The 24,010-nt window shown below is 37.9% G+C and overlaps 1 protein-coding gene across 9 annotated transcripts in view; it reads left to right on the forward strand.

Annotated features, from left to right (window-relative positions):
* The window catches only part of ERBB4 (erb-b2 receptor tyrosine kinase 4), an 885,692-nt gene that overhangs the window by 342,035 nt on the left and 519,647 nt on the right, over window positions 1-24,010 (forward strand). For all 9 annotated transcript variants that reach the window (XM_067548716.1, XM_067548717.1, XM_067548721.1 and 6 more), the window contains one exon: window positions 20,628-20,779. In XM_067548716.1, the coding sequence (XP_067404817.1) occupies window positions 20,628-20,779 (152 nt within the window). The remainder of the gene's footprint in view (window positions 1-20,627; window positions 20,780-24,010) is intronic.

Consider the following 24,010-nt stretch of genomic DNA (forward strand, 5'->3'; position numbering starts at 1 on the left):
TTCATTTCAGCTCTGGCTTTTCCAGGATTTCTTTTGACTGTTGCCCAACCTGCCAGATGAAATTTGAAAGAAAGAAGAAGAAGAAAATAAAATTGGGGGAGGGAAAGACGCATTTAAAACAAATACCCAGGGAGATTTCAGATGAGCATATTTAAACTATTCCATGGATTTGACAAGACTGTTCTCTGTTCATTATCTGATATATATTTGAGAAAAGCACTTGAAACTCCATGCACAGACAGTGCTACAGGAAGCAGTACACTTTTGTGAAAGATGTAGTACCAACTGTGGCCGGGGTAGCAAAGTTTGTAAACAAAACAAAAAGGAGATTTTTTTATTTAAAGTGAAGTGATTCTGGTATGCTTATCACCATTCCTGTTATACCAAAAAACTGCCAACAAAATCTGCCTTAAAATAAAAGGCATAACTACCATGTGAAATCAATAGAAAATATGCTAAGGAAGGATCATGACTGAATCAAACTGCCACAGAGAAAAACAATTATACCTATGGAAAAATAATCTTGACCCTTTTCATAATAAAATCCAGGTATATGAAGTATATTGCAGCATGGCAGAAAAGTAATATTTGTCATCTGTGTGACAAAGACAAATGAGAATCTAGCCATTTTAGGGTGAGAATGATTTTCACAAAAATTAATTACTTGATTAGAAGGCGAAATGAAGCTTCTTCAAAGGGACAGGCAAATAAAGGAAGAATCACTAAAACTGTCACCTGATGTAAAGTGAACATTAAAAAGAGAAAGATAGGTAGGATGTTGTAAAAAGAAAAAGTTGATATATCAATCATGCGCTGTTAGTAAGTGTAAAATCTGGCTCAATATAGTGCTTGACTTACAAAGTATTTCCCTTAAGTAAGAACTGTACTACTATTTCCCAGCTAGAACAACCGCAAATCTAAACATCACAAGCATGAATACTGTGTAACCATGCACAACTTGTCATGTGGTGTATTGGACATTGAATTTCTCTGATTGATGCAAATATTGTTGTTTTAGTCTGATATTGGTTTGCGCATTGTCAAAGAGATTTGGCCCTTAATGTATAGGAAAGGTTAATATAAAACAATTTTTTTCGATAAGTGCAAGTAGCCATCTCAGGCAGCTGATTCCAGAGCCTGGTGTCTGCAGATTGATTTCTGCTACAATTCAAGACAATTAGGCTACTATATTTTAAAGGCAAACAACTGCAATCGTATAAGGAAGAAACACTTCAGACTAAGTCACACAAACATTCAATTTGATTTCTAACTTCACCAGTTTGGTTAAGAACATATCTACAGTGGCAATTAGTTTCCAGTTAAGGCATTGGAATAAGCATGGCGAAAGGGACACGTTTTGAGGGTGTGTGAAAGGGCTCATGTACAGTAAGAGAGCACGTTGTCACCAAAAGAATGGTTAATGTTTATAAGATTGTACTCTAAAAACTTGCATTATTAACTAAAATTTGGTTTGTTTTTAGAAAGCATCTAAAAAACCCCAGGGGTACTTGTATTTTTTCTTGATTTAATCTGTCTATAGGACAGAATATTTCTTTTCCTCTTCAGAGATCACTGTACTGTTTTACATTTGGTTCAAAATTTGAAATGTAACTTTACAACCAGATGGGCTAGATACTTTTTTAATGAATCTTAGATTCTGGAGCACAAGAAGTTATCCTGCTTAAAGATACCTGCATACAGAGCAGCCAGGAATAGGACTAATTTCGTTGTGGATTACAATAATTCTCCTTTGTTTCTGATTAACTGATTTTATGCCACATGTTTAGGAGCATCTGCCCAGCTTACAAGATGTCACTTCTATATTTTATCTAAGGTCTGATCCAACTAGAAAAACCACCCAAAAATGTCTCCTAGCTTCTGCACTTGACTGCTTATCCCATTGTTATCTTTTGTAATTCCCCATTACAATTTATTGCCCTGAAATGAGTTCTCTTGTTGCATCAAAGCTGAGCCTCGGGGCTTGTCTACACAGTGTGGCAATACCCATTATGGGTACATCAGAAAGTGTCCTAAAATGTTGAGCTCTGACTGCCTAGTGTGGACCCTGTCAACATGCAGTAAAAGGTTATCTGTGTGCATTAATGTTGTATTGTTTCAAATGGGACTCCATCAGTGCACATCAGGTACTTTTATAGTGCGTCGTCAGGATCTACAGGGGACAGTTTGAATGCAACACTTTATAGCGCTCTGCAGTTCATACTCATGTGATGAGCACTGTGTAAACAAGCCTGAGATTGGTGCTGCAGGTTTTCATTTGGATGCTAATGCTGCTGGAATCATCAGTAAAATCCCTCCATGCCTTCTCAGTGCCTTGCAGGATGGGGAGGGCTAACCAGAGATGGGAGGCTATATTGCATTCGGGTGAGAAAGGGAGCCAGGCAGTTAGATAAAGAAGTAGGTGTTCTGTGGATATAGTCAAGGATTTATGAGAACAACCTCTTTGTTTCCCATGGATCTGCCCTCTTTGCAGTATGTAGCTCTGCCCATCTGTATAGTCACTGACTTGGAGGTTTCCTTCCCTTTGTATTCAAAGAGTTCAAATTCTTACTGTGCCCTAAGTTTATCACATTTATCAGAAGGAGGAAGGCATGTGCTCACCCTCCCTAATACTCTTCCTAGGCATGGGCATCCCCACCCACACCCATTCTTTTTTATTGGTGCACAGCCATGAACATTATTCAGTGTAGCCAACTCTCGCAATATGATCATGAGTTCCCAGACTCATGTGATTACATGAGAATCTTGGCTGTCTTTAAAGAACACAAGTTTCTAGCCCTTGTGTTGGAGGAGAAAAGCTAGTAAATGTGGAGTGAATGCACCCTAAAGGCTAAAAACAGGAGGCAACAAAAAATATCTGTTACATTTTTTTGAAAAGTCTTGTGAGTTGTAAGCTAATCTTATGATTCTTTGGAGCCTGACTCATGATTTTGGAATGCTTGGAATTGGTGATGCTGAAAATCTTATGAAATGTCTGTTTTGCAGCATATTCATAGCCCGGTTTTTACACACCCGAGAGGACAAAGTGGGTTGGATAAGCAATCCAAGCTTGTTGGTATCAATTCAAACCAAGCCCAAAAATGTAATCAATTTATTTTAAAGCTGGGTCTGCATTTACACAGCTAATTTGTGTGCTGTCTCAATGACAGCTTTCAAAAATGCCCTGAATTTTCCACTCACATGCAAAATGGTAGTTTTGTGTGCATATTAAGTGAGCAATTGCATATCTATTGGCACACCTATTTTCTTATTTTAAAATCTAGCTCTAAGGCTTTGTTCAATGTGACAGAGACAAAATGGGTCCAGCTGACTCAATGACACTTTGAGATTGGTAGGAGATTGGTAGATAGACCTAAAACTAAGAAATTATTATTTTCCAGCAAGCTTTGAAGTCCATGCTGTTTTATGTTGTTGCTGGGATTATCTTCATATCTTCCATGTATGTTTCAACATAAATTGCATCTGACTACAGTGACACTAATTATGGCCGAGGCGATCAAATGCAGCCCCCCCACTGGTGAACTCAGCCAATAAACCAGTCATGACTGACAAGAGTTTCTAGTGCTTTAGACAATTGGCATTTCGTAAACTGTCTTGCACCCTCCCCCTATCTACTCAGAGAGAAAGTGACAGGGCAGCTAGATCCAGAATCACCATCTGACAATCAGACTATCACACAGACAACCATCAGTGCTTAGGATGTGAAGCTGGGGCTTTGCAGCAAAGGTCTGATCTACTGACATATTATCTCCCAAAGGCATAGTTCCAATACTTTTATTTCCCGTTTGTTATAAACAAAATAACCTTCTTCCCTGAAATATGAAATTTCTCAGTGATGTGTTTGAGGTGTTTGACCAAACATTGTAAAAACACAGCAAGGGCTAATAATCATAAAAGCAGCACATTGCATTCCTAGGAATCATTTCAGTTCGTTTACAGTACATTTGAGTCACCATGCACTCATCTGCTCAGTTGCCATTAACTTAGACTGGAATTTCTTTTGTCCATGCACAGAAGCAAAAGTGTGAAGTCTCTCCTTCATGCTTGGAAATGTAGCCTGAATACATTGTGAATACACTCCTGAATTCTGCTCCAGACAATTGTTATTAATTAAGCTATTGCAATCAGTCTCCATGTTTTTCTTGTAATAAATAGTGAATGCATTTGTAACCTCTGTCATCTTTGTTATTAGGAAGGGAAAACAAGAGAGCCCTGTTCCTTGAGATCGTGCCCCATGAGACTTCTGTGGTGTCATTGAGTAGCCTTTTTTATTGCCTGATATATTTTTTCTTTCTTTTTAAAGGTAGGGGGCACCCTATTAGAATGCAATGCTGAGCAGGCTCATTATTGTCAAATTAGATTCACTGACCTTCACTGCTATTTACCAGTAACAGACAGGCAGCTTCAAGGACATTTTGCAATGGATAAATTAACACCAAGTGCCATTCACCGCCAACTGGATCGCTCACGTTTCTGCATTACTTTAATATGCAGGAATGTTTAAACCCAGTCACAAGCTTTCTGTTAATAGAGTAGTTCTTTAAATGGATCACATGCGGTACCCTGTGTGTACCGAACAACAACTCCCCCACCTCCTTGCATGCTCACACATTCTTCAGATTAGATTAACTAGACCTGCAAGGTAAGTGTACAATCAGAGCAATATGTAGTAGCAATATTCGGACTAAGTGGATTGAAAGCAGGATCCATGTCCCGTGTAGGCGAGTATTTGAAGTTGTCTCTTGGCCTTTTTCTTTTTTTAATGTTTTCTTGATTTAGTAATAAATAAATTAAAAATGGCTATTTATTTCTACATTGTAATGATACATAAAATTCTTATAATCCGACATCCTTTCTCCATATCTTTGTCTGATTGTTTGTTACTTCCACTTGTGATTTGAAATTTAAAATTGGACTATAAGTTCTTCAGTGCAGGGATCTTGACTTTTTACTTGTGATGTCATAATGATAATAATAATAATAATAAACTCTTATATAGTGCTATTCATCAGTAGATCTCAAAGTGCTTTACAAAGGAGGTTAGTAAAGACCCTGTAGATATAAAGTACCTAAGATGCATTTAGTCCTTGTAACAAGCTTCATCTAAAAAAAAAAAAAAAAAAAGCTATTGATCCATAGTTCTTTATTTTGCTATTAAATGTTGACTTCCGCTATGGTGGCATTTATAGAAATGTTATTAAATATCAAGACTGGGTCCTAGGAAGTCAATGGGAGCGTTTGCATCCATTTACAAGACTTAATCCCTTTCCACTGGTTGCAGAGCTATTTTGCAGCTGTTCCTTATAATTTTCAATGCTGTAATACTTATAGATCTGGACTCCTCCTAATGGGAGAATTTGACCAGTGGATCTGTGTAGTCAAATAGACCACTTGGCAGGTCTCTGCCTTGGCCCCAGGACACCTCTCTATGTTGCTGGAGCATTGATCCCAGAGGAGGGGACATATTGCCTGCTACATGACATGCTGCCTCTGCATGAGGGGATGATGGTGTAGAGTTGCTCCAGAAATGGGATATTTTTTCCTCTGAAAAATGTTAGGTTTTCATTGAAAAATGAAATTTTTTTGTTTTTCACCAAACAAAATGGAGAGTCAGGTCATAATTGTTTCTGTTTTATAAGGAGACAGGGCAAAGTTTTAGATTTCAAGACTTTTTTCTCACCAATAGCTTAAAAAGTCCCCAAACCTTGTATACAGAGTCGGCCCTTTGCCATGTTTAAAGAAGTGGGAGCAAGACTAAATAAAATGTATGGGATTGAAAAACAGCTTCGACGTATATTTGGTATGTGTGTGCGCATGCGCAAACACAATCTTTGGTTTCCCTCTTTACCTATGTACTTTCCATCAAAGTGTTGCAATTTTGTTTGAAGAGAGACAAGCTCCAGCACCAATATTACTTCATTGATAAAAAACCAGTCCTATTATTGGAGACTTGAAGGAGTCACAACTAATGCTGTTTCTGTTCATGGGATTTACCATTTAGAAGATATTTTATTATTATCTCATGACATTTCCCTGCACTTTTATGCTCCTTTCTATAACTCTTTTCTTTGATTTATGGCAGGTTTTCTTCATTTATAGCAGTGCCATAAATTGTGTGGCCTTACTTTCAATGGTTATAAATTCAACAACATCACTAAACCACAGAATGAAAAAAAAAACCCAGTTTTCAAACAGCCTTATCACAACCACAAACAACATACCCCCTCCCCACCCCCATACACATCTAAAACCAAGAATCAAAATAAGTTGGTGCACTACACTTCTTTGTTATAGCTAGGGTTTTTTTGGGCAGTGTAGAATGCAAAGAATTCAAATCTGATGAAGGACACAAGAGAACAAAACTTGCAGCAAGGAAAACACCATTCAAAACAAAATGTAGACCATCAGATTATACGCTCAATTTTAAATCCAGATTCTGCTATCCTTACTCACATCGTATAGTATTTTATTGCACAAACCATCTTAATGAAATAAATGAGTCTACTCAAGTACTAATGTGATACTGAGTGGTGGGGGGAAGGGAGAGGTGGGTATAACAGGACCAATGCCTGGTATTATTTCACAAAGCTGGTGACACTGCGTATTCTTCTCAACTGGCCATACAGGGTCCAAGACAGTCCAACCCTTAGAGATTCATCTCCAAATTAAAAAACAAAAACAACACAAAAAAAACCGTCCATGCAGAGATCAAGTACATAAGTTTCAGCCTCAGAAGCAATTTTCCAAAAGTTATGAGAATAACAAAATAGGGGATTTATAAATGGCTCTAATAAATGGTCTCAATTTTTCAAACTCTGCGCTTTAAGTAAGCGCCGAAATCCATATTTAGGCACATAAATAAAAGTGGCTTAATTTTCAGAGATATTTTGCTGGTGCTTTGCTCCATTGACTTTGCTGGATTTTTTGGTGCTCACCATCTCTGTGAAGTAGGCTACTTTTATTTAAGTGCCTACATATAAATTTAGGAGCTTAGTTTAAAGCACTCATGTGAAAATTTGGCGTGTGTGTGTGTGTGTGTAAGAGAGAGAGAGTACACACACCCACCCTGTGTAGGTTGTTGTCTCAGACCACCCAGTTGAGAATCACTGGTCTAAGTAATCAGCTGTCCTCTATTACATTAACTTTCTTGTCTATTTGACAAGATTTTTTCCTGTTTGTAATCCTGTGCATTCATCAGTGGAAAATAAACTACAGTAGTTTAATTTCAGTTTAGGAAACCTGTAGATGTTTGCAAAAAAAGTCATATTATACCAAGTTGTACATTCAGTTTGAGGAAGTTAGAGGGAAACATTATTGTCAATTAGTTTTGTTTTCTCTCTTGCTCAGTTGAGAAGAGGTTATCAAGCCCTGAAGGGGCAATTCTGTGCTTAAACACTCAATTTATTTGGTCCCTGATGAAAATTTGTTTTTCTTTATTTCCCATATGTTTGTCTTTAGTTCTCCTAGGTTTAATGTTGCAAAGTTGCCAGAATTTTGGAAATAATTTCTTGTTAAATAGGTCATTGCTCGAGCTAATTAAATATCTAAGGCATTTGATCCTTTTAATTATGTGACCTGTGGATTACATGATAATTGCTAATTTACTCCACAAATAATTGTTCTGTGTAATTATACTTTGTCGGTCTCAGGAAAACTTTTTCTTTCTTTCCTTCTTTCTTTCCATCACAAGTAACTATGTAGGTACCCTGTAACTACACGGTAACTGCCATGCATTTAAATGGTAAATAATTACCCACAATTACATTAATATACAGATACGCTTTGTGAAATAAAGCACTGATAATGCCTCCAATCTGAGCTGTGTCTTTTGCACAAGCACATGCTAAAATGTTGAGAAATAAGACCACAAGAAACTTTAACATGTTGCCAATGTAGTTTAAAATATACTAAGAGGGTATGGAAACTGCAGCAAGGACCCAGTTTGTGTTCCCATTGAAATGGATGGCAAAATTCCTGTTGATTTTAGTAAGATCAGGATCAGGCCTGCACTGGATGAATAGACTTCCCTTGGTGCACCCAAAATTGTTATGTTTGTACACTGTTAATTAAAATGCATTTAAGTAGAGAAAATGTGTGCAGAATTCAGGCACTTCTCTGCAAAAAAAGCCCCCTAGCTGTTCCAGAAACAAAGAAAGTACGAATCCCCAAGGAGTTCATGTTGTTGCAGTTGCTATGGAATTCTGTTGCAGCACTGCCAAGGCAATACTCTGTGCAAGTTAAGCAGACACTTCGCTCTCTAGGAGAGTGCCAGCTTTACAAAGAAAGAAGGGAAAAAAGGAATACTTAATGTTTTCAAGCTAAGAAGCGTTATTCATAAGGAAGGAAAATGATTTGGTACCAACTTCACACCAGATGTTACAGTTAATTCTTGGTTTAAAACACACATGGAAACACGTGCAAAAGTGATTCTCTTTTATGTTATGCAGTTATTCATTTAGTGGCTTGTCTTCTCTTTTCTTCCCCTACCTCCAAGAAACCTGCCTGCCATTGTGCACTGAAGAGGCAACGTAAAACTTCTCATTGTAGGCTTTTCCTATAGCTGGCAGTAACCAGAGAGAGCCGGATGGCAGTTGGTGTGTCTGTGTACGTGGTGTAACTACACTCGTGCTCGCTAAGAAGAGCTAACTTCCCACTGGATAATCTTGGGAATTATTATAATTGTAAAGGACTCTTCTGTATTGAACAAAAATGTACTATGATGAAGTGAAAGGTGAGAAAGACAGATGGAGTTAGTTAATACTGGAAAAGCACTATGGCCTAGTCGATTAAAGACACTTGTGGAAGTTGGGTGGCCAGGGTTCTAATATGTAATTTTAAGCCAGTATTTTCAAACTTGGGTGCTGAAAGCTAGGTCCCTAGATCCATATTTCAGTACCCAAAGAAAAGTGGCCAGATTTTCATAAGTACTAGACACCAGCAATTCTCAATAACCTTAGTAGGAGTTGCTGATGATCACCCTTCATTTGGGTGTCTAAATATAGATTTAGGGATCTACCTATAGGCATCCAAATTTGCAGATGTACGCCTTAACCTACCCAGAGGTAAAATGAGTCTGATACTGTATGTACTTACCAACCTTCATCATAAGGAACTTGCAAGTGTAAACTAGTTAACATATGCAAAGAGAAATCTTGGGTCCAGGAATGCGCGGAGGAGCCAAGATTAAAATTTTTGGCTTTTTTTATTCCTCTAATGCTTGAGGCCCAGAACCCTATTTTCTGCAGCTATTGTTGTGAACTCAGCAGCCTTATTCCCTTCTGCCCATTTGACCTAGTGCACGTCATCTTCCCCTACTTAGTGATGGAGATGAGGGACTTGGCAGCTTAAATGCTCCTTGCCCCCATGTGCTACTCCAACAAATACATACTATATTTTAATTGGCTTTAGATAAAAAAATAAATAAGGCTTCAGAGTCCACACCAATATTTAGAAAGCGAAAGAAAGTTTTGATTTATTAGCCAGGAAGAGGTTTTTAGGCTGCTTTGCATTTTGTCTGAATTGATCGTAAATGACTAGGTGGTATAAGATCAGTTTCACTTGGGGAATGGCCTTTTGTATCATTCCATAGATTTCTCAGTTGAAGTCCTTGGTCATGAAAAAAATACCTGCAATATCCTGACTTGGGGAGAACATAGTGATGAAAGCAAATAGGTGTTTAATCTTGTGTGACTAATGTTATTGATCAGATTGGGAAATATAATGACGAGGAGTAATGGGAAACATAATGATGAAGAGTAACTATACAGATCTTCACTCAGCAAGTAAAGGTCTGTTCTGTGGAGTAATTTTTCCTTTGGTTAGAAAAGATTAACTGGAAGGGAGGGAATTTAAAAAAAAATCTGAATTGAGGAAATCTGTAAGTACATCATTTTGTACCATGATGACTTCAGTCCTGACCTGGAAGAGCATCACTCATTCTATGTGGAGTGCTGGAGACATTTCATAGGAGAACAAGGGGTTTTTTTTGGTCTCCTGCTTATGATGACTAATGTAAGCCATCATGTATTAGGTCTTGCTAAATATTTATTTACATGTACATGAAAAAAGTCTTAAATTCTAAATTCTTTTCTAATCCAATTTTTGTGCCAGGAATTTGCCATGTTGATCACAGTGGAGTGGGTGTTTTGAATCATAGTCAGTCCTTTTTAAAGATGATTCCATTAAATAATGAAATGGTGAAAATACAACTAGAGCAAGGGGGAAGACTGCTGTTAGTCTGCATGTCACCTTCATCCCCATAGCATCCCACCATCTTGGAGGCTGATACTATCCCTCTTAATCTAAGCAAGTAGTTCCAGATTCACAGCAAGACCTCAAGGAGAACCAGATGATAGAGCAGATGGCAGATGACTGATTTGGCAAAGTTTGATGAGTGGAAATTGTTTGCTTTAATTGCTTGTCAAGTTAAGGGTCTACTACCTAAACTCAAAACAGAACAAAATAAGGAAAGAAGTCACTCTATAACGTCGTAATTGAAGAGGACAAAATGTGTATGATGGAACTAGATGAGAAATAATGCTGGAATAAATAATTTAAAATGACCAACCAACAACGGATGGCATGGTCTAGTATGAGCAATTATCCTTGAAATGCTGCACTATAAATCTAGTTACTATTGTGATACCATTTTGACTGATACCCACATGTTCACTACATCCCCTGAAATATGATACAACATAAAATGAACAGATTTTTTTCAGGACATAATGCAAAGTCTGTGCATCAGCCCAGGAAAGAGTAATCACACATAGATAATCATTCTTGATTAAGATACAGTCACACTCAATATTTATAAATATCTGTCACTTCTTCATGATAGTCTCCTAGGACTGAAAAATTACTTCCTCTTGTAAACTGTTTTGTCATTTCAGAGACATCTTTTTGGTTATTGGTTATTGGACATTCTCTGATGAGCCATTGTTGAAAGGGAGAGAACCCAGATGAAAGGGCTATTAGGAATAAGATTTAGGAGGACCAATGAAAAATGGCCAAAGTGTCTGAAACAACGTTGGGCTGTTAATTCTGAAAGTTTGTTCAAGACCTTTTATTTTTTCAGTCATGAATTGCACTAACCCTACCCAAAAAACTCCAAAAACCAATCAACCAAATAAACAAATCCCCACAAATTATAAGATTTCTTTTTTCAGTTGGACAAAGCTTTAAATTACTTTCTAATGCTTCAGTACCTCATGCGTATTGGGCCTGCTTCCGATCCATTCACTCATGCTGAGTAGTACCTTAATCCATAGGTAATCCCATTAGAAGTAGTGACACCACTCACGTTCCTAAGAGGTTGCCTATCTTCTAAAATATTGCCATGTAGATTGTGAAGAATCAAGTTAGCTGGCATGATGCTGACCATGCATTTGCAATGTTGTAGCAGTGTCAGTCCCAGGATACTAGAGAGGCAAGGTGGGTGAGGTAGTATCTTTTATTGGACCAGCTTCTGTTGGCTTGGAGAAGACCTGAAGAAGAGCTCTGTATAGCCTGAAAGCTTGTCTCTTTCACCAACAGGAGTGGAAATCAGAATACATTTTGTCAGCTAATCACGGGTAAACCCTGAGGCTGAAAGTTTTGCTAGCTGACATTATGATGTGAATGCTACTTACCCTGATCTATGCTGACTGCGAAATCACATTCAGTATCAGTTTATTCCATTCTATATAGCCATATTCAAACATTGTAACAATTTGTAATCTAGACAAGTCCTTAGGGAAGGCTGCCCAACTTGTGCCAGTCGAGCTTTTTATTGGGGAGTGTAGAGAAAATTCTGTTCCAACTGTCCTGTTCCCCACATTTCCAAGCTGCCATCTAAGTAATAATTTGTGAGCCTGTCAGCGCTTCTAACCAACTCTCTAACTGTCCCTAATATAATACTACAAGCATTCCTTTAACTAGAAATACACTTCTTCTAAGTTGAATCACCCTTTAAAAACACTAGGTTTAAGTGAGAAGAAAAAAGGTTTCTGAATTCATATTAGTTTGCTTCCTCCCAAAAGGTAGCTCTGAAAAGTTTAAATTCAGTGAGACCCTTCCTTAATTAGAACATTCTTAATTGCAGAAAAAATCAGGTTTATGGTTGATTACCTGGAAGATGCTAGGAGAGTTACAAAGTAATGAAAGGGCCAGAAGGGAGTCGTCTTCTTCTTTCTGTGTCTTTTACAGCAAGGGATAATCTAGGTTATTGTTAAGAGGTGAGGATGTACTGAATGCAATGTTAAGTACTCCAAATTTGCCAGTAATTATTGGCTTTTTAAAGGGCTCACTGGTAATTTTTCTGAAAGTTTTAGAAACTTGGCACGGATGCCTGAGATTGCTAATAAAACATTACTTTATCCATTCCTTCAAGAGTCCCTGACAATGTCTTGTCTATAAAAGCAAATTTAATTAAGTAAATAAATTACTGCCAGGAGTAGCATACAAATAAATTGCAACTATGTTAGAAAGAGGCACTGTTGTTTAGCTCACCTTGTCCAAAGGAAGAGAAATTGCAATTCTGTTTTCATAAACAGTCTCCTGAAATCAATGAGTCCGATGTTTTAAGCATTGTCTTGTGTATATACGGCCTGATTGACAAATCGATCAACAAATGAAAGTCGTGCTGCTCTCAAGCAAATCCTCATGTACAGAAAGAAACACAAATGATTTTTATGCATCATTGCCAGTACCTTGTCATGAGATTTTTTTCCCCCTAAAACAGTCAAACTAAATCTTTCATGATTTAAAAAGAACAAAAGGTGACTTTCCTAGGGCTGATCTACACATGGAGAAGCTATTCTTGAATAACTCCATGTATGGATGTTCCTATTCCAGAATAAGAATGCTATGTTGTTTCGACCATTCTACTTTTGGATTTACACATGAAGTTATGCAAGAATAACATTTACTGAATAGCTCCATGTATAAACAAGCCCTTTTAAGTTTTGATTTAAAAAATTAAAAAGATTAATTATTGAGTTAGGAGGGTTAAAAAAGAAACATCTAGAATTAGTAGAAGAATAGTTAAATTGGGTCAAAAATGATTTCTTCATTTAAATATATATTGATCATTACTGGAGCAGGGTAAAAAAATCAACTCATATTTGTTGGGATTTTTAAGTTAATTCAATACGATCATGTTCACTCTTGCTACTCATTGGTTTTGAGTTAACATTTGAATGATTTAGTATTGCAGGAAAAAATAGTAATGGAAAATTTAATTTCAAAGTTGCATACGTGAATATTTGTGGAAAAAGTTAAATTCATGCATATAAGTGCTATAATTGCTTGCATGCTAGTCATCTAGTCAGGGAATAGAGACAGTAGTCTGTGACCTAGCTGCCCAATCACAAGTAAACACAGCCTGAATTTTGAATATTTTTGACTAATCCCTATCCTGAAAAATTTTAAAGTACATGTATTGAGTAAATGTGATTAGAGTCTGGCTAGGGATAGAATGCCCAAAGATGCATCACAAATGGATGGTTGGCCCTTTTGGATGATGTCACAGGGGTGGCTGGATCTTTCATATGATGTCAGTGCTAAACATTAAATCCTAAGCCAGTGGTTCTTCAACTTTTTAAATGGAGCCCCCTGTGGCCTTTTGTGTAACAATTGTGCCCCCTTTCCACTGAATTGTGCCCTCCTTTCTCCCTTCTGAAAGGCGGGGGGGGCTTTCAGAAAAAAAGTGGGGGTACTTCCCACGCTGTAGGCCCTGTTTTTTTCCTGAAAGAGAAGTTCGAGGGAAGAGGGGCGTGATTGTTAGGGGGCGCTTCTCGCTTTGTAGGCCCTAACAATTGCATCCCGTCTTCCCCCAAAGCCTCCCCTTTCAGAAAAAAAGTGGGGAGCATGGCAGCAGCAATGTGGGGAGCAGCGAGCACTGGCGGCAGTGCAAGGAGCAGGGGCAGCAGCTGCAGCAGCAGCGCCAGGGCATCCGCAGCACAGGGGGTGTGCCTGGCAGCGGCAGGGGGCTGCTGCTGCAGGAGGTGGGCAGCAGCTGCTTCCATCTCCGGGAACATGGAGCTGGCTCTGTCCCCTGCTCATGCCCCCCCCAAGATCCATCTCATGCCCCCCACTTTCAGAACCACTGTCCTAAGCTGCACAACTGAGACTTCATTTAAACTCTATCCAAAAGAACTCCAAACCAATCCTTTCATCCATTACGATCAGTAGGTGAGGAGGGGAAAAAGTGATGGTGGGGCAGGGACATAAAAATAATATGAGAGATGTAGAGAAGCAATTGTGATGGGGGGTTGGGGAGGGGTGAGAGGATGTGTAAGGGGAGGAAAATGACACTTTCAACTGCCCTTTTCTCCAAAGTGCCCTTTCAGCAACATTTTACGGCTTTGTCAGTCACTTTTAGCCCATTTTCTAGTGTAAAAGCTAAACTGGGAGCCAGTTAATAGACCACATTTTCTTTTTATGTAAAAGAAAGTGGGTTGAAAGTGGCTGTTAGACTATAAACTACCATTGAAAGAGCAGTTGGGTTTCTGGAAGGCAGCAAGGCGTAGTCCAGGACATCTTAAGTAAAATAAACTAAAATAAGAAGGGTTTAGAAAAGTTGTACAAACCATTGATATATTCCAACTAATTGGGAGATGGTATTTATAATCTTTCTCCTATGTTTTTTTATCCTTTTAATAGGACCTTCTGTTCATAGTGGAAGGATACTTTGCACAAAACTCCACAAAACTATCTTTCATTATTTTATTTTTAAATGAAACATAGCCATATTTTAGTAGCAATAAGCCACAACAGTATGTCTTAGTAGGATATTGGACTTCTCAGGTAGCAGAAGGCACTTAGCCTTCAGTCTGATGATACGTGTGCATTGGTGTCCACTGTCATGACTTATTGCCATAATAAAAACAAATCTGAGGAAATTGCAATATGCTTGTGTCTGCAGAGAAACTTGTTTTTCAAAGCTGTGTGCTACATGCACATCCTTCACTTAAGGCTTGTCGGTTAATCTATCTTTTTGCTTGTCTATGTATACTGGAAAATGTAAGATTTTTCCTGTGCATATTGCACATACAAAAACCATTCTTAAACTTTCCCTCATTTTTAACTGCCTAGTGACAACTGTGGTGTGTGAATTTCTAATCAAGGCTGGAATGTTCACTCACAGAGATGAATAAGGCAGATATGTTTAGAATCAACTCTGAGAGAAGCTATCTAGTGATGATACATACATGGCAATTCTCCTCCAACTAATGTCAGGGGCAAGTGAATTATTATTTTTTAACCAATGGAGGTGCTCCTACTGGGACTGTTCTTAATGTGTGATCTTTATTTTATTGGTTCTAGTCAATTTCTGATGCTGTATAACAATATTCAGTGATGGGCTTTGAGGAGGCACTATTTTATTTATGAAATATAGATTACAAAGTTTTTGAATTGCAGGGGAAAGCTGACTTACATTTTGGCGTACATGTATTATTGCTCATAAATACTGAAGTATACATTGCAATAGCATCCTTTAAAATATTAAATTTATTTGCATTTAATTTTAAAAATCAGCTACAGTGGATAAGTGCCAGATATTATTTTTGTTACAAGAAATGAAAAAAGGATAGTTGGCTAATCTAGTACCTTTCTGATTCCCTGCCATATGTCCCAAGCCACTGTTATCCTTCTCCCAAAGAGCTTATTCTCCATTGGGCCTTGGCTCCTATTCGGATCTTGAAAGACTAGTAAGAGATTCTTTCTTGTATCTCCAAAAAAACCTGAACATACTGTATGAGCATGCTTTATGAAATTTACAATAGGCATTGCACAAAGAACCCTAATGACTCTGACCCCTAGTGGGGATTCTGACATTGTTCTGGATAAACCAGAACTCCTTTGTTATTATAAATAGCAATTTCAGTCTCTGTAGGGATCATTTTTTACATTGTTAGTTATATCTTCCAGTGAAAAAAGTCATATCTGATTCCTCTACTTTAACTAGGAGGTCAGATCCCTGGAAAGGGAGGGGTGGACATACTCTGAAGTCTTGCATCTTTAGATCTTCCCATAAAGAACTTTTTAGGATGGTTCTCATTAGGGGATTTGTCATTAGTGGAAAGAGAGTTCCCTCCTGGAGGAGCTTTTTATCATTTAGTTTTGTACCCTGTAGTGCCTCATTGCTTGGGCGGGGAGGAGAGATGCCTCAAGAACTTTATCATTGAGAATGTCTGCGAAAAGGTGTAATGCTGGGGATTTCCTCTTACAGGATTTATTTTTTTCACTGAGAGTGACATTCATTTTTGAACTCCATTTCCTTTCTGGAACATTACTTAAAAACTGGCCAGTATTGATTTGAAAAATGACTTTAAAATTACAAAACGTACAGGTCGGTATTGGATAATGGGATATAAGGAATACACTTAAATAATGCTCATATGCCTATTTTATTTTTGTGATGTAATCTATGAAGGAGCTTCTGAAGAATCTCTTCTTGGGGAGAAAATGAAGATACTGGAAAGGCATCTGGGAAGCTTTCCATCCTATAATATTTAAAAACTTTTACTCATTCACTTTTTTCTCTCTAAATCACTATCTAATCTATTTCTCTTAGGTGCTTATGTGGCTTCCATTGCCATAATATCTGAGCAGGTCACAATTGTTAATGCATTTATCCTTAACAAAACCCACATTTTATAGACGGGAGCTGAGGCACAGAGGAGCTACTGTGACCTGCCCAAGCTCACACAGGAAGTCTCTGATAGGCCAGTGATTTAACCCTTTGTCTCCTGGGTCTCATGCTAGCACTCTAGCCACCGGACCATCCTTTCTCTCTGCTCCATCACTGCTCCAGTAGATACTCCAGTTCCATTTTTGAGTTAATTTGTCCTGTAGAGGTCTGTTAAGTCACATACTTTGATGCAATGGATTGTAGCCTTCTCAGTGTGGTTTTGAAGTAATTTGTACCCTCTGAGTTATGTACCCAATTTCCTGTGTGTATCTGATTATGCATTGGGACTGTCCAAACTGATGTTTCACTGTATAAAGCTATAGCAGCAGAGCCATGCCATGTAATGTAAAGGAGGATTAAAGTTAATCGGTGACCTTCTCCTGTTTCCTGAATTTTGAGGGTACCGGGCAGAGCACACTGTTGTGTACATATGATCCACTACCTATTGGACATGTACTCCATTGGGACAAGATGCCCATATAAAAGCTAGGGCATAAGAGCAACTTCACATAATAAATGGACTGTGGGTATTTTTTTCTCTAAATTGGAAATGAAAGGATTGAAATACTTTAGTTATGACATTGGTTGATTTAAAAGGGCAAATCATTTTTCATATTTGATTTTAAGGTTCATTTGAGTGGAAGAATTAATTCTGTTTGCAAGCCACTGTCAACAAGCAGAAATTATTCATGCAGTAGGTTATCTGTATGAAAGTATCCTCAATCTAATAAAGCTGCTGGCCCTGATTTTGATGTCACTGTGACTACTGAGGGTTGTCAACCCTCCAGCATTGTCCTGGAGTCTCCAGGAATTAAAGGTGAATCTTTAATTTAAGACCATGTTATGTGATGAAACCTTCAGGAATATGTCCAACCTAAATTGGCAACCCTAGAGATTACTCAGATTCTTAAACTTAAGTATGCACTTAAATGCTTTTCAGGATTGGAGCCTGACTGCTGTGATTGTAGGATCAAACCCATACGTACTGCATACCCTGCAGTCAAATCTGCAACTGATATAAACTAGAAGATTATCATTGACTTGAAATCAATGGAGCTATACTAGTTTACACGAGCTCAGGATCTGGCCCAGGTTTTGCATTTGTTTAAATTCCTTGGAAAAAATTTGCAAGAAAAGTCCCCTTTAGAATTTTTTTGATACTAAATGTTGGAGTTTGCATGAGAATTTTCAAAACAGTATTTCAAAGCAGGAATATTTTAGTTTTGACTTAAAAGATCCCACTGGGTTCAGCAAACAAACCACCAAATAGGAAATTGAAAAAAGGAAAAGAAAAAAAGTTGTCAAAAGATTTTGGGTGGGAAAAACAACAAAGGGTCCATTTCAAATCCTTTAAAGAGGAAACAACTTTACAATTTGAAAAAAAAATGGATTTTTTTTTTAAATGAACCGGCTCTATTAATAATCCCTTTAGCAACTGCAGCCATTGAATACACAGAAAAGCAATATTAGAAAAGTATGTCAAGTATTATTAGCTTCTTTTAATGCAATTTAACAGCTGCAGACAAGGGGAGCCAACACTAGTTGGGAAGACAGTTCCATGTGGACCACTAGCAAACAGGCACCAGACCACAGTCTGGGAACTGTCCTGCTACTAGCGAGCTTTTGTAAGCCCTGAAGAGTTTTCTAGAGAGAAAGCTAGTAGCAGATCTCTGGCTGTCTGCTTTAACCCATCAGTTGCTGAACCACTCTGAGACAACAGTAGATATCTGCATAGCCGATAGAGATTCCCAGTGAAGATCAGAGAGAATAGAAGATCAGAGAGAATAGTTTTTCCTATTTTCATAAAAATATAAAATATCTGTAATACAAATGACAGAATAAGACAAATAGCCCATAATAATACTCATAAAAGCCTTCTAATGTTTAAAAAAAACCAAAATAATTCAAAAGAGTGTATTGCGGCCAATTGCATTGATTATGCCTCTAGTGATACAGAGTTTTGGTTGTATTGCTTTAGTCTAAGGATGGGAATGGCTCCCAAGAAGCTATTTTGGTCTGGTAGGTGTTTTATTTAATATGCTTTATGCTTCCAAACCTTGGCTAAATTTAGATTTATTTGCTTATATAAAAGAATGGCCCACAAGGAGATTGTTGAGGGAAAAAAGAAATGCACAAGGAAAGAAATTAAATATAACTCCATCCCAAATTTAAGTAACATTAAAGCTATGACAGACTGAGACAACCAAAACAAAAACAGTGCTTTTTTAAATTATATTTTTCCTAATTTGATTTTGTAGCCATTTGAAGTGTGGATTTCTAATTTAATTCACTGGGAATTCTGTTCTAGAGTGGCGGTGCGTTTGTCTTTGAATTTAGAACAGAATGTCAGCTTGAATGTTAAAGGATGGTTATTTACTCACTGAAAATCCAGCTAGCCTGGGTAAGGATCGCAGTGAAGCAGTCTTCACAGATGTGGTCACCCACGCTACCTGGATCCAAGCTAGCTCAGGTAGGTGAGCCCATGCACATCTTGTGCTGCGTAGACATACTCAAAGTGCATAATCCACTTTAATGTTTAGTTGATAGTAGCGCTTCCTGTCAGGTGAACTGGAATGGTGATATCTGCACTGCTCTGGAAGGCATGCTTTCCCCCAGGGCTTAGAAAGAGGATGTACGCAACAATATCAACAGCAGCAAAATGGAAGATGAAGAGGCAGCCATCAGGCCTATGTACAGAGAGGAAGGGGAACAAAGATAGGCCTGAGTATATTTAGTCTTGCTCCTGCTTTGCTCAAAATACCTTTCTAAACACTGCCAGCTGAATAGGAAAATTCCTTACCTTCTTAAAAAAAATTTTTAAAAGCTGATGTATTATTTATGTACTATTTGTATCCAATGAAGTGGGTTTCTGCCCATGAAATCTTATGCCCAAATAAATTTGTTAGTCTTTAAGGTGCCACAGAACTCTCTCGGTATTATTTAAAGCACGTTTCATTAGAAACTTAAAGAAAAAATCCATTTAAAAGAAAATGAAACTCATCATGTTCCTTTACTCACGTTTTGTATGTGAAATCTTTATTGTTAAGGAAGGCATGAGACAGAAAGAAAGCAACTTGACTTTCAGAAGCATGCTTAGTTTGAATTGGGGGGAAAAACATCTTTTTACTTGTAAATGAACAGATTTTGTTTGGAATCACTGAGACAAGCACACTGCCACTTTGATGCCATTTCTACAGTGAGATTTCAGATAGAACTACATTTCAATTTTTTTTGGAAGTTTTTAACAGTTTGTCTGATCCTTAACATATGTGTATATATTGTATTATAATCATTTGAAAGCAGAGAAAAGAAAATTGTCTTTTTTATTCCTTCTGTACTTGCTACAAAATCTTTATAGACTGGAATACCTTTCTGGAATTCTTCCTTTAGTCAAAGGAAGTTATTGCAGTAACTGGGTGAAATTCTCTGGTCTGTGTTAGACAGAAAGTCAGACTAGATGATCTTTTGGTCCTTTCTGATCTTAAAATCTATGAAACTATGAATAGCCCTTCTATATTTAGAGACAAATTCTGGTGAATGGCAAACCTGCTATGGGGTTCACTGAAACAAGGATTTTACCCTTAATTCTTACTTATGCATTACTTTGTAATATTCCTTACATTTCTGCTTTTTAAAGCCTTTTTGCTTGTTCTCTGATTACTACCACAACATTGTCTCCTTTGCTGATGAACATTATTCTGCTGAGATTACTATGGAGAATATTAGTAGCTACCTGTTGCCACTGCTACTATTAAGGCAACTCGTAACATTTTCCTTCATGACATAATACAAAGATTAACACATCATTTTTATTGCACTTAGGTATATCTTTGTCATCTGTCGTTTCCCACTTTGCTTCTGTGTCTCCATATAATATATCGTTAGTTCTGATCATTATATATAAATATACATATTTTTTCTTTTTTTTCTTCAGTGTGTGCTGGTACTGAGAACAAGCTGAGTTCCCTGTCTGATCTGGAGCAGCAGTACCGTGCATTGCGCAAGTACTATGAGAACTGTGAGGTAGTCATGGGCAACCTAGAAATCACCAGCATTGAACACAACCGTGATCTCTCCTTCCTAAGGGTAAGCGACCTCTTTTTCCACCCTCCCCATTGTGTGAGCAGATATTGGTGTTAGACTACACAATACCAGACTGACTTGTTCATAAATATTCTGCCCACTAGCTGAGACTATAAGATAAACAGATCATAAAAAGACACTGAAAGGTCGCAAAGGTGCAAAGTACAAGAATAACAATGTTGTTGTGACTGATGCACTGAGTATGCAGCACTTACAGTTACCAGGGTATCCGATAGAAGATACTATAAGTGCACAGTACATAACATTTAATGTGTCTGTATTTCTCTGTTGCAAGCAGGTGTGAAAGTATGTTAGGAAGGGATTCAGGAAGGTCAGAGGACCTTGCAGATAAACCCTTCTCGTTTTAACAAGCTAATTCTAGTAAAATGCCAGGCAGAAACAGTTGTAATGGCAAACAATAGGAGAACTCCATGTGTAATCCTTATGTAATATTTATCCCTTATTAAAATGTTCAGTAAAACCTGTCCATTTACAGGTGTGACATTACAATATGTGGAGCCTCAAGTGGAGTCTCCAGGTGCTAGAGGATGTCAGTGGTGAATAAAGGCTACCTTTTCACCGGACAGTGTCGGTCATGTGCCTCTTCAATTATTTTATTTTTTTATTTTACAGAATTTAAGTTTTCAGGTGTACATATGTCTGTATCTTTGTAGGTAGCCTTTCAGGTTGTGAAGAAACCTTTCGGCATATGAACAAGTGCAGTGTTGTCAGGCTGACACAGGAGTAACTGGGAGAGATGGGGAAGATTAAGAAATGCTAAGCACCACTGTAGTTTATTCTTTGACAGTTGATCGTTTTAGAAGAAACATCCAGCTAGTGGGATTATCCAGTGTAGCCATATTTTCTGTTTGTTTGAGAGCGTATTGCACAGGATTAAGGCTGCAATGTGGGGGGAAGAGATGTACAGGGGTAGGAATGACTGTCAGGGGAAGGGAGAATAAATTTTAGTATGATTGTAACCCAAAGACCATAACATGGTATAGCTGGTCAATGTGGGTGAGGCCAAACCATGATACAAGAGGGTAAAGTACCATCTTCTATGGCTTGTTTTGATTATATACAACTCTCATAAAACCCCTGATTGTGTTTCTAAATTTGTGTGTGTGTAGATAGCGCTTGTAGGAAATTCAGAGAACAAGGGAAGAGGACAGTCTGTCTCAGTTTTGGGGAAGGAATGGGATGGCAGATGCCCATCCTAAATGTTTTTCTTTGCAGTGTTGGCCTAGGGAAGATCAGGGAAAGGCCAAATGTTTACTCTAGAGCTGTGTTACTGAGTCTATTTTAGTTTGACTGCCATGTTTTGCCTTGTTTCAGGTTAAAAACACTGCAATTTCACACAAATTCCACTCTGAACCACAACTTTGGCCCATGGTTGCTCAAAATTTAGACCAGGCTTTCTAAATGGTTTGGAAGCTTAACTCAAACTAAAAGGTGTGTCATGGGTAGTTTTAACGCAAGTTAATTGATTACCCATTAACGACACAATAGCAAATGCCAGTCTAGACATTCTACAAACATACAAACTCTAGTGACACCATCAACAGGTCCTAACCACATCAGCTACACCATAATGAGCTCATTCACCTGCACATGTGCTAATATAATATATGCCATCATGTGCCAGCAATGTCCCTCTCATATGTACATTGGCCAAACCAGACTGTCGCTACGCAAAAGAATAAATGGACACAAATCAGACATAAAAAATGGCAACATCCATAAACCAGTCGGAGAGCACTTCAATCTCCCAGGACACTTTGTAGCTGACTTGAAAGTTGCCATACTTCTACAGAAAAACTTCGAAAATAGACTTCAGCGAGAAACTGCAGAGCTGGAACTCATATGCAAACTTGATACAATCAGACTGGGTCTGAATAGGGACTTGGAATGGTTCTCTCATTATAAGAAGTAATTGTCACTGTTCTGACATTCTCACCTTCTAATCAGTGGTTGTGAATAGGCCTCATCTACTCTAACTGAATGGACTTTGTTTACACCTACTCTTCCCATTGTTGTTTCTTACCCTTGGATGTATATATATACCTCCTATCTGATTTCTATTTCATGCATCTGACGAAGTGGGTTGCAGCCCATGAAAGCTTATGCCTGCAGAAATGTGTTAGTCTTTAAAGTGCTACAGGACTCTCATTGTTTCTACAAACATAGCAGCTGAATCCTAGGGTAAACCACCAACTTTTGTGTTCTAGAACAAGTGTCTATCGACTGTCTAGACCATGTTAGTTAATTGGCAATAAATTAACTCACATTAAAATAGAACCACAAACTCTACTTTAGACAAATCTTCATTGAACACGACCCAAGTTTCAGATAGGCAATGAAACTGCAAACCAGGTCAGTTTTGCTTGGGTCCAAAAATAAACAAGTTTTGCTTGTTACAAAAGATTTTCACAGCCCTAAATTCCTCCCTCTTTTCCTCCACTGGCAGGTGGTTTGGCGAGGAAGATGAGGATAAGTTGTGAATTACTGAATCAAGACTCCCCAGAGAGGATAAAAGCTGGCCCCACCAAACTAAAAGAATGATTGTGTCCGATACATTAAGCAAACTAGAAATGAAAATGAAGTTCTCTCCCACTTGTTTCCCTTGTTACCCTAAATGTTCTCCTTTTTTATACAGACATCTCTGCTGTTCTTTTCAGGTTTAGTCTTACTGAGGAAGCCTTAAACAGAAAAACAGGGAAATATCAGAGGAAAAAATAGCAATAAACTAAGCAAATGAGAAAAAGAAACGAGGGCTGCAAGTGGTAAATCAAGGCTATTTAGTGGCTTTGGCTTAGTGGAGATCATTACTAAGGCTTTTATTTATTTATTTTACCTGGGACTGCCCTCTCACTGTTGTCTCAGGGAGAAAAAAGTGGAAACGCACAAACATGAAAACAAACCAGCAGTTCTAGTTAATATGATAAATTGTCATCATTAGACAGAGGAAAACATGTTCTTGGTGAAATAAATAAATAAAAAGATGCCATATTTATGCTAATAATTCTACATTCATTAGTTAGACGTTATTACATATTTTATTTTAAAAACAATTTTAATGACCTTACAAAGGTGGCAGATGGGCTCTAACTAAGAGCAAGGCTATTAGTCACTTTTAGCCTTTTAAATGGTGAAATCTGTAATATAAATGACGCACAGTCTGCCCTGCTTCCCTCCCCCTATACCCAGTCTACTTGCTCTCCTTCTACACCAAAT

The sequence above is a fragment of the Emydura macquarii genome, unplaced genomic scaffold (assembly GCF_026122565.2).
Source record: "Emydura macquarii macquarii isolate MOO-44397 ecotype Brisbane River unplaced genomic scaffold, CSIRO-AGI_Emac_v2 contig_1253, whole genome shotgun sequence".
Taxonomy (NCBI): domain Eukaryota; kingdom Metazoa; phylum Chordata; order Testudines; family Chelidae; genus Emydura; species Emydura macquarii.